General features: G+C 37.9%; 1 protein-coding gene across 1 annotated transcript; it reads left to right on the forward strand.

Annotated features, from left to right (window-relative positions):
* Window positions 1-3,239: 3,239 nt before the first annotated feature.
* On the forward strand, window positions 3,240-4,051 carry LOC122645573 (VQ motif-containing protein 33-like). The gene has a single exon (XM_043838877.1). It carries the CDS (start codon window positions 3,379-3,381, stop codon window positions 3,958-3,960), a length of 582 nt encoding a protein of 193 aa, XP_043694812.1. The 5' UTR covers window positions 3,240-3,378; the 3' UTR covers window positions 3,961-4,051.
* Window positions 4,052-13,401: the final 9,350 nt, after the last annotated feature.

Raw genomic sequence — 13,401 nt, forward strand, 5'->3', positions numbered from 1 at the left:
GACTACTGTGACATAATGGTTCTCATATAAATGATTGCTAGAATGACCTTCTTAAGAGCATTTTTTAAAGTTGGGATTCTTTGCATCTTGTATGGGAGACACTTGGAAAATATTTTAGGTTAAGGGGGACCAGATTATGCTCTCATATATCCCCCCCCCCCCCTATTGTCCTTCAATTCTGTTGGCATCTCATGGTGCTCTCACTGCTACTTTCACTATGGCTCTTGTTGTAAGGGTGTCAATTTGGGGTCAAAATCGTCCTGTAAAAACTCAGTATCAGACCGTCGCATTAATAACCGAGATGATATTGGGATCTAATTTTGGTATCGAATAATAAATAGGATAAATTACACATCACCCCCTGATTTTCAAACAAAACATAGATCATCCCCTGGTTTTTGAAAAAACTCAAATCACCCCCTTTATAGTAACGGTGTTAGTCTGCTGTTAGTTATTGGTGTGAAAGGACTATTTTACCCTTGTACTAAAACATTAGAATTAAATTTACAATACTACTCTTCCTTCATCTTCAACATTGGTCAAGGGTGGTTTAGGGATTTAAATTTATTTAACTGACTGACATCATCACTTAACAGCATAAAACTAACGGTAGGGACTAATTTGTCATATTGGGGTCTATTTGAGCTTTTTCAAAAATCAGGATTGATCTGAGTTTCATTTGAAAACCAGGGGGTGACGTGTAATTTATCCTAATAAATAGGATGGGACGGTTCTATGATGAGATTCCCAAACGAAAGTACCAATACCCCTTCAAAGTGTATATTTAATGTTCTTGTGTTCAAGTTTTATGGCTGTATATTGATATATTTGAATATTACTTTCTCTTATGGAGGTTTTAGTTGATAGACTTGTTTAATGATAGCACTAAACTATATATAGGCTTGTTTATTTGGTCACCATTAATTCTTAGTTGTCCTTTTAAGAAGATTATGTGTTCTTAGGAGGTTCGAAGAAGTAATACTATGAAATTCGTCATAGTTTCGTAATCTAAGTTGTTTTTTAAAGTAAGGAATGTCGTAGATCTCATAATAGTAACAAGATTCACAACATTAGTAATGGAATGATCACGTTAGGAATCATTAAAATTCTTCCCTCTTTTCTACCGTGCCAAGAGTCATTTTAAGAATCAATACCATCCCATCCCATTAATAATCGAGACTAGGACCTAGATCCCGTCCCATAAACTAAATGGGACGGTTCTGGGATGGCACCTTTGGTATTGGTAAGGTTTCATCCCGAACAACCCTTGTCTTGTTGACTTAAACTAGTCAAAGAAAAAGTGCACCAAATTGAGGAGTTTCAAACCATGGCTCTAAAAATAATCAGATCAGATCGAAAAGGAAAACCAGCTTAAAACTAGAGATGGAAGCAGATGAATTTTTTTTCCCTCTTACTGATGCAGGAACCAGCTTAATTTACTTTCAAAACAAAGGACTTGAATGAATAATTGCTAAGGGTATGTATGGCAATGTTTAAGGAAAATAGTTATCGTCTAGTCTATTTTTGTGCTTTTGGAATGAACTGGGTGACAAAAAAAAAAAAAACACATTTCTTGGTCATTAGAGAAACATATTTAAAGTGGTTTTGTAAAAAAATAGAAACACAAATTTGAAACAAAACCAGCCCGATAAACGCGACTGTATTCCTCCCCACTGGAACCGCCGCCTCTTCCATTTCCAATGCCAACACCGTCACCACCACTTCCACGACCATCATCACTACCTCTGCCGCCTCCACCGTCACCACCATCACCCCCACCACTTCTGTTAATCTTCATTTCATACATGTTTTATTCTTTTTTTAGTAGTAAAAATATATTTTTTCGTAATTTCACTATACAATATTTTTTGAATAGAAATATTCTAATTTTAACCGACGCAAAATATTTCTGACTCAGAAATACTAATTTCAACACAGCCTAAGTAACTCATTCCTCACATGAGTGCTTTCCCTAATTAAACAACCTTATCTGGTCTCTGCATCTCTTTCGGCTCTTGTTCAATTAACTATAACACAATGAAGAATCCATGAGTGATTAATTATTAAAAAGGAGTTATTAACTGTCCAATGAACGGTGAATTAAACAATGAATTATTAACTATTCAATGAACAATCCATGTGTGATTAAACTTTTTCTTCTCTTGTTTAACTACTATTAATACAATGGAATATAAATATAAATGATCACACATACCCCTTACAAATTTACCAAAAATTTACAAGAAAGAGCCTTGAAATGAAATTCAACCATAATAAATACCCACATAAGTATACTATGTTCCCTTCTTTGTATATATAAGAGAAAGAGAGAGCTCCACACATCGTACAACCCACGCTACCCTAAATAATACTTATACATTATTTAGCACCATAAATAAATTAATCTTATATGTTTACCCAAAAAAAAAAAACTAAAATAAATTAATCTAATCTTAAAGCAACTTAATACTTGACTAATTTATTAATCATGCAATTAGCCACACCCACATCCCACAACTTACTAACCTTTCCTAAAGTTCCAAAAGGTCCACAAACCTCATCAACCCACAACACATCTCTCCTCAAATTTCAAACAAAGTTCCAAAACCCCAACCCCATAATCCTCTCTCTCTCTCTCTCTCTCTCTCTCTCTCTCTCTCTCTTCACACAAAAACCACACACACAATTCACCCAAAAGCCCAACCCTTCTCTCTTTCTCTCTCTCAATTCACACAAAAGCCCAACCCTTCTCTCTCTCTCTCTCTCTCTAAACTCACACAAAAGCCACACACAATTCACACAAGAGCCCAATCGTTTTCTCTTTCTCTCTGTTGGTTTGAGGTATCAATATCGGATCGCCCAATACGGCCAATATTGGACAATTTTGAAGGTGATCGATATCAATACCTGACTAAGACCATATTGGTAGAATGGTACGAATACGGGGTAAAATAGTCAAGAAAACCCATTTTTAAGGAAACCCAGGTAATTGATACAACATCGATGAAACGGTATGGCTGATCGATAGTGATACCATATTGATAACGTATCGATTTTGAAGATGACCGATACCGGATCCGATAGCGTGCACTAAAACCACTCTCTCTCTCTCTCTCTCTCTCTCTCTCTCTCTCTCACACACACACACACACACACACACACACACACACAGAAAAAAGCCCAACCCTTGACTTATCAAAGCCCAAAGAGAACACTCACTCACTCAGTCACTCCCTCACATAGTCTTACCAGTCTTCCTCTCCGGTCCATATCTCCCTCTATATAAACAAGTGGTCTTATCTGGTTCTCTGTCCTTCTCTTTCTTTCTCTTTGTGTGTGTTGTGTTTGAAAACCCTATTAGGCTTTGAAGTAGACAAAATGGAAAAAAACACAACTAGTCTTGGATCTCCATCAGCAACTGCAGCAACAACAGCAACACCAACAACCTTCGTTCAAGCAGACGCACACACCTTCAGAGAGCTCGTACAGAAACTCACCGGCGCGAGTGACGATTTACAAGAAAAGCTTCCGATAACACTTCCGGCAAGACTCTCTGCAAGATCGTCTCCTCTTTCCGGCGACATCGTTGGACCTCGAAGATCGAATTTCAAGCTTCAAGAAAGGAGACAGAACATGAGGAAACTCGAAATCAAGCTAGGTCTCACCTCGCTTCGTAGTCCACCTTACTCACCTAGACAAACCCAAAATCACCTGATTGTGTCGCCGATTCAAAGTCCGGTGACTCCACTGGGTTCTGAAACTTTGTTCTCTGTTCAATACTCTGGTTCGGGTAGCGAGTCACCATCTTCGCCGGCGGTTTTGGAGGAAGAGAAAGCGATTGCAGAGAAAGGGTTTTATTTACATCCATCGCCGTTGAGTACTCCAAGGGGTTCAGACCCACCTGAGCTTCTACCTTTGTTTCCTTTGAGTTCACCAAGACAGCAACCTAGGGATCCGTAAAAAGCCTTTAACACACAAATGGGTATGTACTACCTCTGAGGATTTCTATAAAGTTTCTTCTTTTTCCGCCATTTTTTTTGTTGGGTTCAAGATCTTTTTGAGAAACTCACAAAATTTCGTATTTCTCTGTTCTTGGTTTCTGGTTCTTCTTCTCCAAATCAGAGTTCTTACTACTCAATTTGTTGATCATCACTGAAAGAAAGATTTGAAAGATTTGAAACAGTGGAAAGAAATGTATGGCAGAACTCGATCTGGGTTTTCTTTAATATTTATCTTTTGCTTCAATTTGAGCAATCTAACCAACGAATCAGAGCTTCATTTGATTTAAAAAAAAATAAAAAATCGAATAGTTTGGAAGCTTGACCTCATTCTCTGTCTAGGAAATTTTTATAAATTGTTTTTTGTTTTTTTTAAATCCGACACTGACATTGGCGAGAATTGGATGAAGTAAGGGTATTTTGGTAATTTCCAAAGGCGCAGCTCAATAAATTTTCTGAACGTCGTCGTCTTTCTCCTTTAAATAGTGAGAGAACCGGTCGGTCGCCTACCCATTTTGAAATTTTTGGAGGCGCAGTAAGTTCAGGAGCCGCTGATTCCAAATGGTGGGCCTGGATCTGGGCCCACACTAGGGCCCATTTAAAGAAGTATTCCTTTTCCAACTGGACACCATCACTGGTCTTGAACTTCTTCTAGCTTACATGGTAAGGTTTTTTCTATGCGCTTTGAGGGATACTGGTTTAAGTTACTGCTGATCTCCCTACTGGGTAATTGCCACGTGGAATACTGTTTTCAAAGGACATTAGACGGTCATGATCAAGTGACTAATCATCATCACCTACTGGGGTTTTTTTTTTTTTTGGTAAAATCATGACCTACTGGGTGTTTGATACTTCGATTGCGATTGTTGAGGAGTGAAGTGGAAAATATCAAACTTCTTCCAAGATGGAAATTCTAATTTCCGGTGTATGATCCAAATGATGCACCCATCCACTGGTCCTAGACCGTTTGATTTATGATCTTGAAGTGACTGGTCAACCGGTGTTTAATGTATGATCTTGCCAACTTTATTTGGGTTACCTTCTAGCATATCAACTTCACTTATTTGACTGGTTTTCGCCACTTTATAACTATTTTTTACCTCAGTTCCTGGCTTAATTCATAGGTTTTTTTTTTCGTCCAAAATAGAGTTCCGACAGAAAAAGTAAGAGAAAGATGGAAAAAGAGGAATGGGGAAAGAGATGTGAAATGAGAGAACGAAAAAAGACAAATGAAAGATGAAAAATAAAAAATAAAAAAAAATAAAAGGTGAAAAATAGCAAGGGAAAGAGGCAAAATCCAACACGTTAAGAGATTCTTAGTTGAATGGGGTTTGTGAGATGGATCTTTGCCTTCCAATAGATTCTGTCCGAAGTTATACTAGGTACAAGACCTAGGCTGTACATATCCTTTTTCACCACTTTTCTTATGGTCATTTTAGGTCTACCCCTAGCTATTTTAGCTCCTTTAATTAGAATCTTATCACTCATCTTTACTGGGGTGTCCCTAGGCTTTCGTTGAATATGATCATACCATCTTAAACCACTCTTTCAGAGCTTGTTATTGATTGGGTCAACTCCCAAATCCGATCTTATATGTTCATTCCGTATTTTATCCTGCTTTGTTATTCCACGCGTCCATCCTAACATCCTTATCTCTGCTATACAAAGTTTATCAATATGACACTTCTTAACTATCCAACATTCTGCCCCATGCATCATGGCTAGTCAAACAATAGTCCTATAGAACTTTTCTTGCTTTAAAGGAATATGGCGGTCACACAGCACTCTGGACGTACCTCTCCACTTCATCCATCCTATTTTAATTTTCTATGAAACATTTTCCTCTATGTCACCTTCTTTATTCATGATTGACCTCAAATATCTAAAATAGTCATTTTGCGGTAACTCTCTTTCCTCAATTCACACCATATCAATATCCATCATAGTATGACTAAAATTAATACAACCCCCTATAAAATGTCTTATATACCCTCTCTATTTTTAGTGTTTTTTCATAATATCCCTTCATCGAGACATGAAATTGCACACTATCCATGTAGGAAACCCTCTCCCTAAGTTTTACTCAATAATTTTCCTTTAACGTCTTTGTATTTTTTGTTTTTTTTTTATCTCAAAATTGGTAAAGTAGAACAGTTTTCTACACCTTGGAGGGACAGAAGTTGCTATGTTTAATTTATAAGTAAGATTTTTGAACAATCAAACTTAATGGCCCATCTTAACATTATAACACACCATACAAGTTTCTTACTTTTTATTCGGTTATATAAATAAATTCTGCAAATATAGTTGATTTGTAAATAATTTCCAAAATATTATTTTGACATGTGATAAATATTTACGTATCGTCAATATCAAATTTAAACGATGATATAATGATGTGAGCAACATGTTCACTTACACTGAGCACCAAACAATTTGTCAACCTAAGAAACCAAGAAATCGATTGTGTGTACTACAAGGGATCTCGCTAGATCATCAGCATAATTTAATGAATGGAAAAAAAAGTATCTAAGCACATTTCTTATAATAATGCCTACCTACCCTACGTAATAAAATGCTCCTAGATGCCTTTTTCCCTCATGTGATTAGGTCGGGTGATCTAGCTAGCTATGCCCTCGGTGGGCGACCTAATTCCTCTTTGGAGAATATATTACTATTTGGAGAATAATGGTCGATATATTGGAATATCTTTTGGCGCGATAGTATTGCTAGAAACATGTGCCAGTTATTTCTAATAATTTGGGAGAATGTTTTTTACATGGGACACAAGGGCCACCCCATGCGCAACGGGGGCGGAATGACTGCCATGGCCCTCATGTATAGCAGAAATTCGGTCCCCTTTTGTGCCACCACGTGCGCTCTCATTGATTGACGTGTGTGGCGTGGCCCCTGCATCCCACCAAGAAAACAACACCCCTAATAATTTATACAATTATAATCTTTAATCTGCAAAAGCAAAAAACCTTACTTCATGGGAAACAAAATAAAAGAAAATCTCTATGTTACAAACTCATAAATCTTTTTTTTTTTTAAGAGGGGATAAAACTAGTAGATTGCCTCCCTTTTTTCCCCTTTCTTTGATAAGCAAGTAGAATGCTGTGCCATTATATATATTTGTAGGTGAAGAATTTTTTGTTCTTCATTGTATAATGTACACTTGGCAAATATTTTCTAAATAGTTGATTCAAATAAGAATATTTGAATGACCCCAATATCTGTCATGTGATAGATTGGATGTGACCTAAATTTTGTGGACAGATAGACCTAAAGACCGCTATTTTTTATTTTATTTTTTGGTCAAAAATGAAAAAAAAAATCCTCAAGTCCTCTACTTATATGTCAAGTTTCACCTCAAAAGCAGTTCTCCATGTGACAAAATAAATTTATCCTTTCGTTGGTTGAATAATAAGTATTACTTATAAAAGATTAATGAAGGGGGAAATTATGTTGACAAACCTACCGCACACACACCAAAAACAAAAAAAAACCATACAACATATCTTATGAGGATTCCCTCTTTAATTAGCATATATAAGTTATCCATTTCTTTGATCAAAAGATATATATCACTCTCATGAGTGTGTATATATAGATTAGGCACAAAGATTATATATATATTTTTTGGTAACAGGCACAACGATTATATCTGTCAATATAAAAGTTTAAGAGGTACCATACCCACTCTATTTTATATTTTTCAATACGGAAATAGTTTTCTATCAAGGAGTGTGGCCTACGTTAGCACTCCCGGGTGTATATCTCTCTCCTCCTTAAAATAAGGGGGCAAATGTGTAATTTCATATGGGAAGGAGAGAGATAAACTCAAGAAAATGCTAGCGTAGACCACACTAACACACTCCTGGACAGAGTTCTTTTTTCCCTTTTTTATGTGATTCTCTATTTTGTCCATTAGAAATAAGATTCTATTGTTTAATATATATGTATAGACCATATTCAACGAGATTCTAAATTTATAGATACAATATTATATGCTTTGATAAGTACTTATGAAACATACATTATGGTATTGATACATTTTCCCTAACCTAACTTTAAATAAGGTGATAAAATGACAATTTTGGTCTCATGGGAGAAGACTACTATGTTGAAACTTGGGATATGGGAAGAATGTCGCATTGGCCATGATACATCCAATATTCACAGGGCCAATCAACGACCGCCACGTGTCATAGACGACCCGCCCCATAGCCAAGGGGAACGAACCGGAGTCCCAGCACCATTCGGGGGCGGCCACTACTCGGGCGAGGCCACACATCCGGGGCGCGGCCTCCTCACAGCCTCACCCAGGCGCGGCCTCACCCAGGCGCGGCCTCCTCACGGCCTCACCTAGGCACAGCCTCACCCAGGCGCGGCCTCACCCAGGCGCGGCCTCCTCACGGCCTCACCTAGGCGCGGCCTCACCCAGGCGCGGCCTCACCCAGGCGCGGCCTCCTCACCAGGGGCGCGGCCTCACCCAGGCGCGGCCTCACCTAGGCGCGGCCTCACCCAGGCGCGGCCTCCTCACCAGGGGCGCGGCCTCACCCAGGCGCGGCCTCCTCACAGCCTCACCAGGCGCGGCCTCCTCACCAGGGGCGCGGCCTCACCCAGGCGCGGCCTCCTCACAGCCTCACCCAGGCGCGGCCTCACCCAGGCGCGGCCTCATGGGCACCTGAGGTGGGGGCCACCCATCTACGACCCCGATCGTATCGCTAAGACTCATGTCACTACCAGGACTCTAGACCCTTAGAGGTCACGTCATCCAGACGGATTCAAGCACCAAGGACGTTATCACCACACGCGGATATCTATCCACCAAGGATCCTGATGCCACCAGGACACTCCCTCCCGCGGGGAGATGGCCAATCAGGATAGAGCCCCGTTACCGAGGGCCTCTATCCACTCAACGGCACAATCGTCAATCAAACGGGGACTCTCCACACCGCCATATGCTACTATAAAAGGCAAAGGTACACAACCCCATAGGGGACATCTAAACTCATACTGAATAATCACTATTCATCTGTTTGCTCCAGGAGATCTAACTTTGGCATCGGAGAGCCCTAGGCCGGGACCACACCGGTTCTCTCTGATTGACCCCTTTGGTCCACTTGCAGGTGACGGCACTCGCAGGACCGCTCGACGATTTCTTGACGCAACAGGCCAAATTTACACTTTGGACCATTTTGGCATGTGTGAGTGGAATTCAATTCTAAGGGGCAGTACATGTTGTCAATCCAAATGGGTCCTTATCATATCTCTCTCTCTCTCTCTCTCTCTGCGCGGATGCACGTTAAGTAATCATCGGGGCATAAAACTCATTTTAATTTTTGGATAAAGTTTTCTTCTACCCATAGAGGACGGTTCACAAACCCTTCCTAGGGTTTTTGTATGTTTCAAAATATTTTCTCAATACCCATTCCCGCCCCTCCGTGAATGAGATCCCATTCACCATGGGTGGAGAGAAACTCGATCCTTAATTTTTTAATTTTTTTTGATAAATGACATAAAACTCATTGATTTACCAAAACAATTTGACTATTTTAACTCTACATTTCAACCAAACAGACTCTGATTCTTCTAAGGCCTTTGAGTACGCAGCTCCCACGTCTCCCCCCATCTAGGCAACTATATATATATATATATAAATTTTTGGTGGCAAATAAAAAAATGAACCTTTCACATGCTACAGAAGAAAATTTTCTATGTTCTTTAAAAAATTTATGGATAATTAGACTCACCAAAAAACCAAAAAAAAAAAAAAAACACTTCATCGATGAATAGTTCATAAACTAAAGTTTAGATAAGAGGAAATGTTCTCTGCATTGGGAGCACACGATACGTCCAAACCCATGGGGGTGGGCTAAATGACCGTTTCGTCCCCCCCCTAAATGGTTGAAATGACTGCCACATCCTACCCCATGTGTTTGGGCGCAGCTTGCACCCTTGTGCATTCCCACACAGAGAACATCGCCCCTTAAGATAATATAACTGCTATAGGAACTCAAATTTTTTGCAACCTTACAACAGAGTGAAAGGTCCAATGTAATATACTAAAGCTTAATAAAAAAAAAGAAATTGAAGGAAGTCATTTGCCAACCTGATCTTATTATTTATAATTGGGTAAATTATATATCACCCCTTGATTTTTAAACGAAACTCAGATCACCCCCTGGTTTTTAAAAAAAAACTCAAATCACCCCTTGGTTTGGACCCCAATATGATAAATTAGTCCCTACCGTTAGTTTTATGTTGTTAAGTGATGCTGTCAGCTAGTTAAATAAATTTAAATCTCTAAACTACCCTTGACCAATATTGAAAATGAAGGAAGGGTAGTTTTATAAATTTAATTCTAATGTTTTAGTACAACGGTAAAATAATCCATTCACATCAATAACTAACAACAGACTAATACCGTCACTATAGAGGGGATGATTTAAGTTTTTTCAAAACCAGGGGGTGATCTAAGTTTCGTTTGAAAATCAAGGGGTGATGTATAATTTACCCTTTAAAATTTTATTTTGTGTATTGCTTTATAATTTGATTGATTGATAGACAACTAGTTCTTCTTTTTTTTATGTTTTTTTGGAATCAATTCCACTTATAAGGTCATTGCGATGTATTGGGGAGAGACACGTCTAATTAAGCTAAGCACCAAGCTAATCAAAAGAATTCTAAAAGTGATAGAAGGAATCTTGACTTTGCAACCAAGAAGGGCTCCACTTGTTGGCAATTTTTTTTTTGGCTTTTGGTAAGGTTGGCAATTTTAACCTATAGTCATGCAAAAAAATTTCAAACCTAATAACACTTGTCACGTGATCAAATAAAGTCACTTTTGGAATATTGTTAATTAAAACGACTTAATCTTAATTTTTAGTATTAAGAGATAAAAAGTCTTTAACTAATGAAAGGCCGTACAGAGGAAAATTAGAAATGTGGCCAATGAAAAGGAATTCTTCTTTTTAGGATTACCATGATCAACTAACTCATTTCTCATTAACGGAAAAAAATTGAGAAAATTACATGATTAGCTATTTTGGGTTTTCATTTACAAAATTGTTCACTCTATATATGAGCTAACAAAAATAGACAAAAACAAGTTTAGTTTTACAAAACTAGACAAAACAGTGACTCTCCTTTCTTCCTCGGCAGTTTTCCTCTGAAAAAATCTCTCTTTTTTTCCCTCTGTTACTTGGGATAGCAGAGAATGGCGGTGATTGGGACAAGGGTAGGGTTGCAGGGAACGGAGGATGCCTGGGCGAAAGGCAATGACAGGGGTAAAAATATCTAAAAAAGTTAGTGTGGGAGGGAGAGACACTATTTTGTCTAGTTTTGGAAACCTCAACTTGTTTTTGTCTAGTTTTGTTAACTCAAACATAGGGTGGACAGTTTTGTAAATGAAAACCCAAAAGTAGCTAATGATGTAATTTTCCCAAAAAAATTCTCTCCAATTCCATAAAAGTGCAGTGCAATGCAGTTTGGGGTTGAGAGTTCGAAATGTGGAAGTTGTTAATCTAGCTAGATTCTTAGCCCCGAATTGTATCACATCGCACTTTGGGAATTGGAAAGGATTTTAATCCCTCGATCAACAACACGCATGGCTAAAATAAATGTCAACTAGTGAAAAAAAAAAATTTATTCTAGCTCAAACACATAGAAACTGGTTTTTCTACCACCCCATCCCGGAACCTCTTGGCCTTGAAATGCGCTTCCTTTGCTTCTACAATTATATGAGGCAACTATGAATTTTAAGAATCATGTTTTTCTCCCAAATAAGAATGTTCAATCTCTACAATTGACGAGGAAAATTGTTTTTCAAGCTCTTTTCGAAAAGCATAATTTATTTAAATTTTGGATCTAATATATCTCATACAGTCACTAATTACTATATTTTTTTTCTTATAAAAAAAATATGTTTTTTGTTAATTAAAAGAAAATAAACAAAGTCATCGCATGTTCCACATGGAATTTGTGTAACATAAGGCATTTTTTATGTTGAAAATAATTGAATGGTAAACGAAAAAGATGTCTTAAGTATTTATATCAAAGTTTTGTATCTCGTTCTCTCTCTTCTTGACATTCTCTCTAGCGAGCCCCTCCTCACCTTCGATTGAGAGAACCTTCTCCCCTAACTTATTTTACTAAAATAACCAATCATTTTATTTTGTTTTTTAATCATTCTTGGTCGTAGAAGTTATCATCATCTTGACCAATTCCAGCTCGCTCTTGTTCCAACTTCTTTTACTCCTTGTCTTACTCTTATCTGACTTCACTTTCTCTCTTTGAGTGATAGATTCTCCCTTTGCCCCAACCCCACAATCTCAAGACTAAAAACCCTTCAAATGAGAATTAATAGAAAAAAAGTTTGTAGACAAATTTGACATGTAAAGCTTTCAACTTTGTTTATAATGAGGAAGTCTGAGTTGGGCCCATCAAGAAACGGTTGAAATTCTAAGCTAAAGTTTTTAAAACATGATGGAAACAGGGTGACCCTTTGTTGAATGGAAGATTGGACAATTCTTCATGGAAACATGATTTGTACAAGTGAAAGTTAATTTTTTGCCCAGGAAAGACTAAGCCTTGAAATTCAGTGAAAGAAAATCTTATAAGATCTTGAATGTCTTCTTCATGGTTTGTAATATTGGTATTGGAATCAGGTCGATGTATCGGATCGGTATCACCCTAAATCGAGCCAGATATGACATATTTACCCTTGTCTATACAGGTGTCTTGGGATTAGTATCCGGTCAAAATCAGCCAATCCGATATGAGATTAGAAACCATGGTCTCCTTACATTTATATTTTAGGGTTTTTAATTTCTATTTTGGGAAGGTATGACCTACACTAGCACTCCCATGTGTCTATCTCTCTCCTCTTTAAAAGAAGGAGTTAGAGTTATCTTTTCACTGAGCTCTTTTTCCCTTTCTTTTTTAACAATCACATAGAATGAATGAGTCCAAGTTGTGCTCTAAAAAATTAATGGTTGCTTAGGATTAGGGTACAAACTAGTTACTTTTTCTAAAAAGAGATGCTTTTTTTAGTACAAGTTTTTGTAAATTCATATATATAGTCAGATAGTGGACATGAGCACAAAGATTCAAAGAGTGGTGGGAGCATTTTCTTGAAAAGCTACAAGCACTGCTCCTCTTTTTAAGCAAGTTCTGAAATTGTAGGTAAAGTAACTGGGAAGAAATCATTTCCCAACATAAGAGAGAATTGGGACCACTTAAGAGTAAGAGATACATCTCTTTCACTCTTCCTCTCTATTCTCTAAGTCAATGGGCTATGATCTATCTGGGCCCAACGTCCCCCCTCCCCCACCCCCCCCCAAACAAAAAAAAAATTTATTGTGCTAGGCAATGCAATGGAAAGATTGAAATTGTT

This window comes from Telopea speciosissima, chromosome 11 (genome assembly GCF_018873765.1).
Source record: "Telopea speciosissima isolate NSW1024214 ecotype Mountain lineage chromosome 11, Tspe_v1, whole genome shotgun sequence".
NCBI lineage: Eukaryota > Viridiplantae > Streptophyta > Magnoliopsida > Proteales > Proteaceae > Telopea > Telopea speciosissima.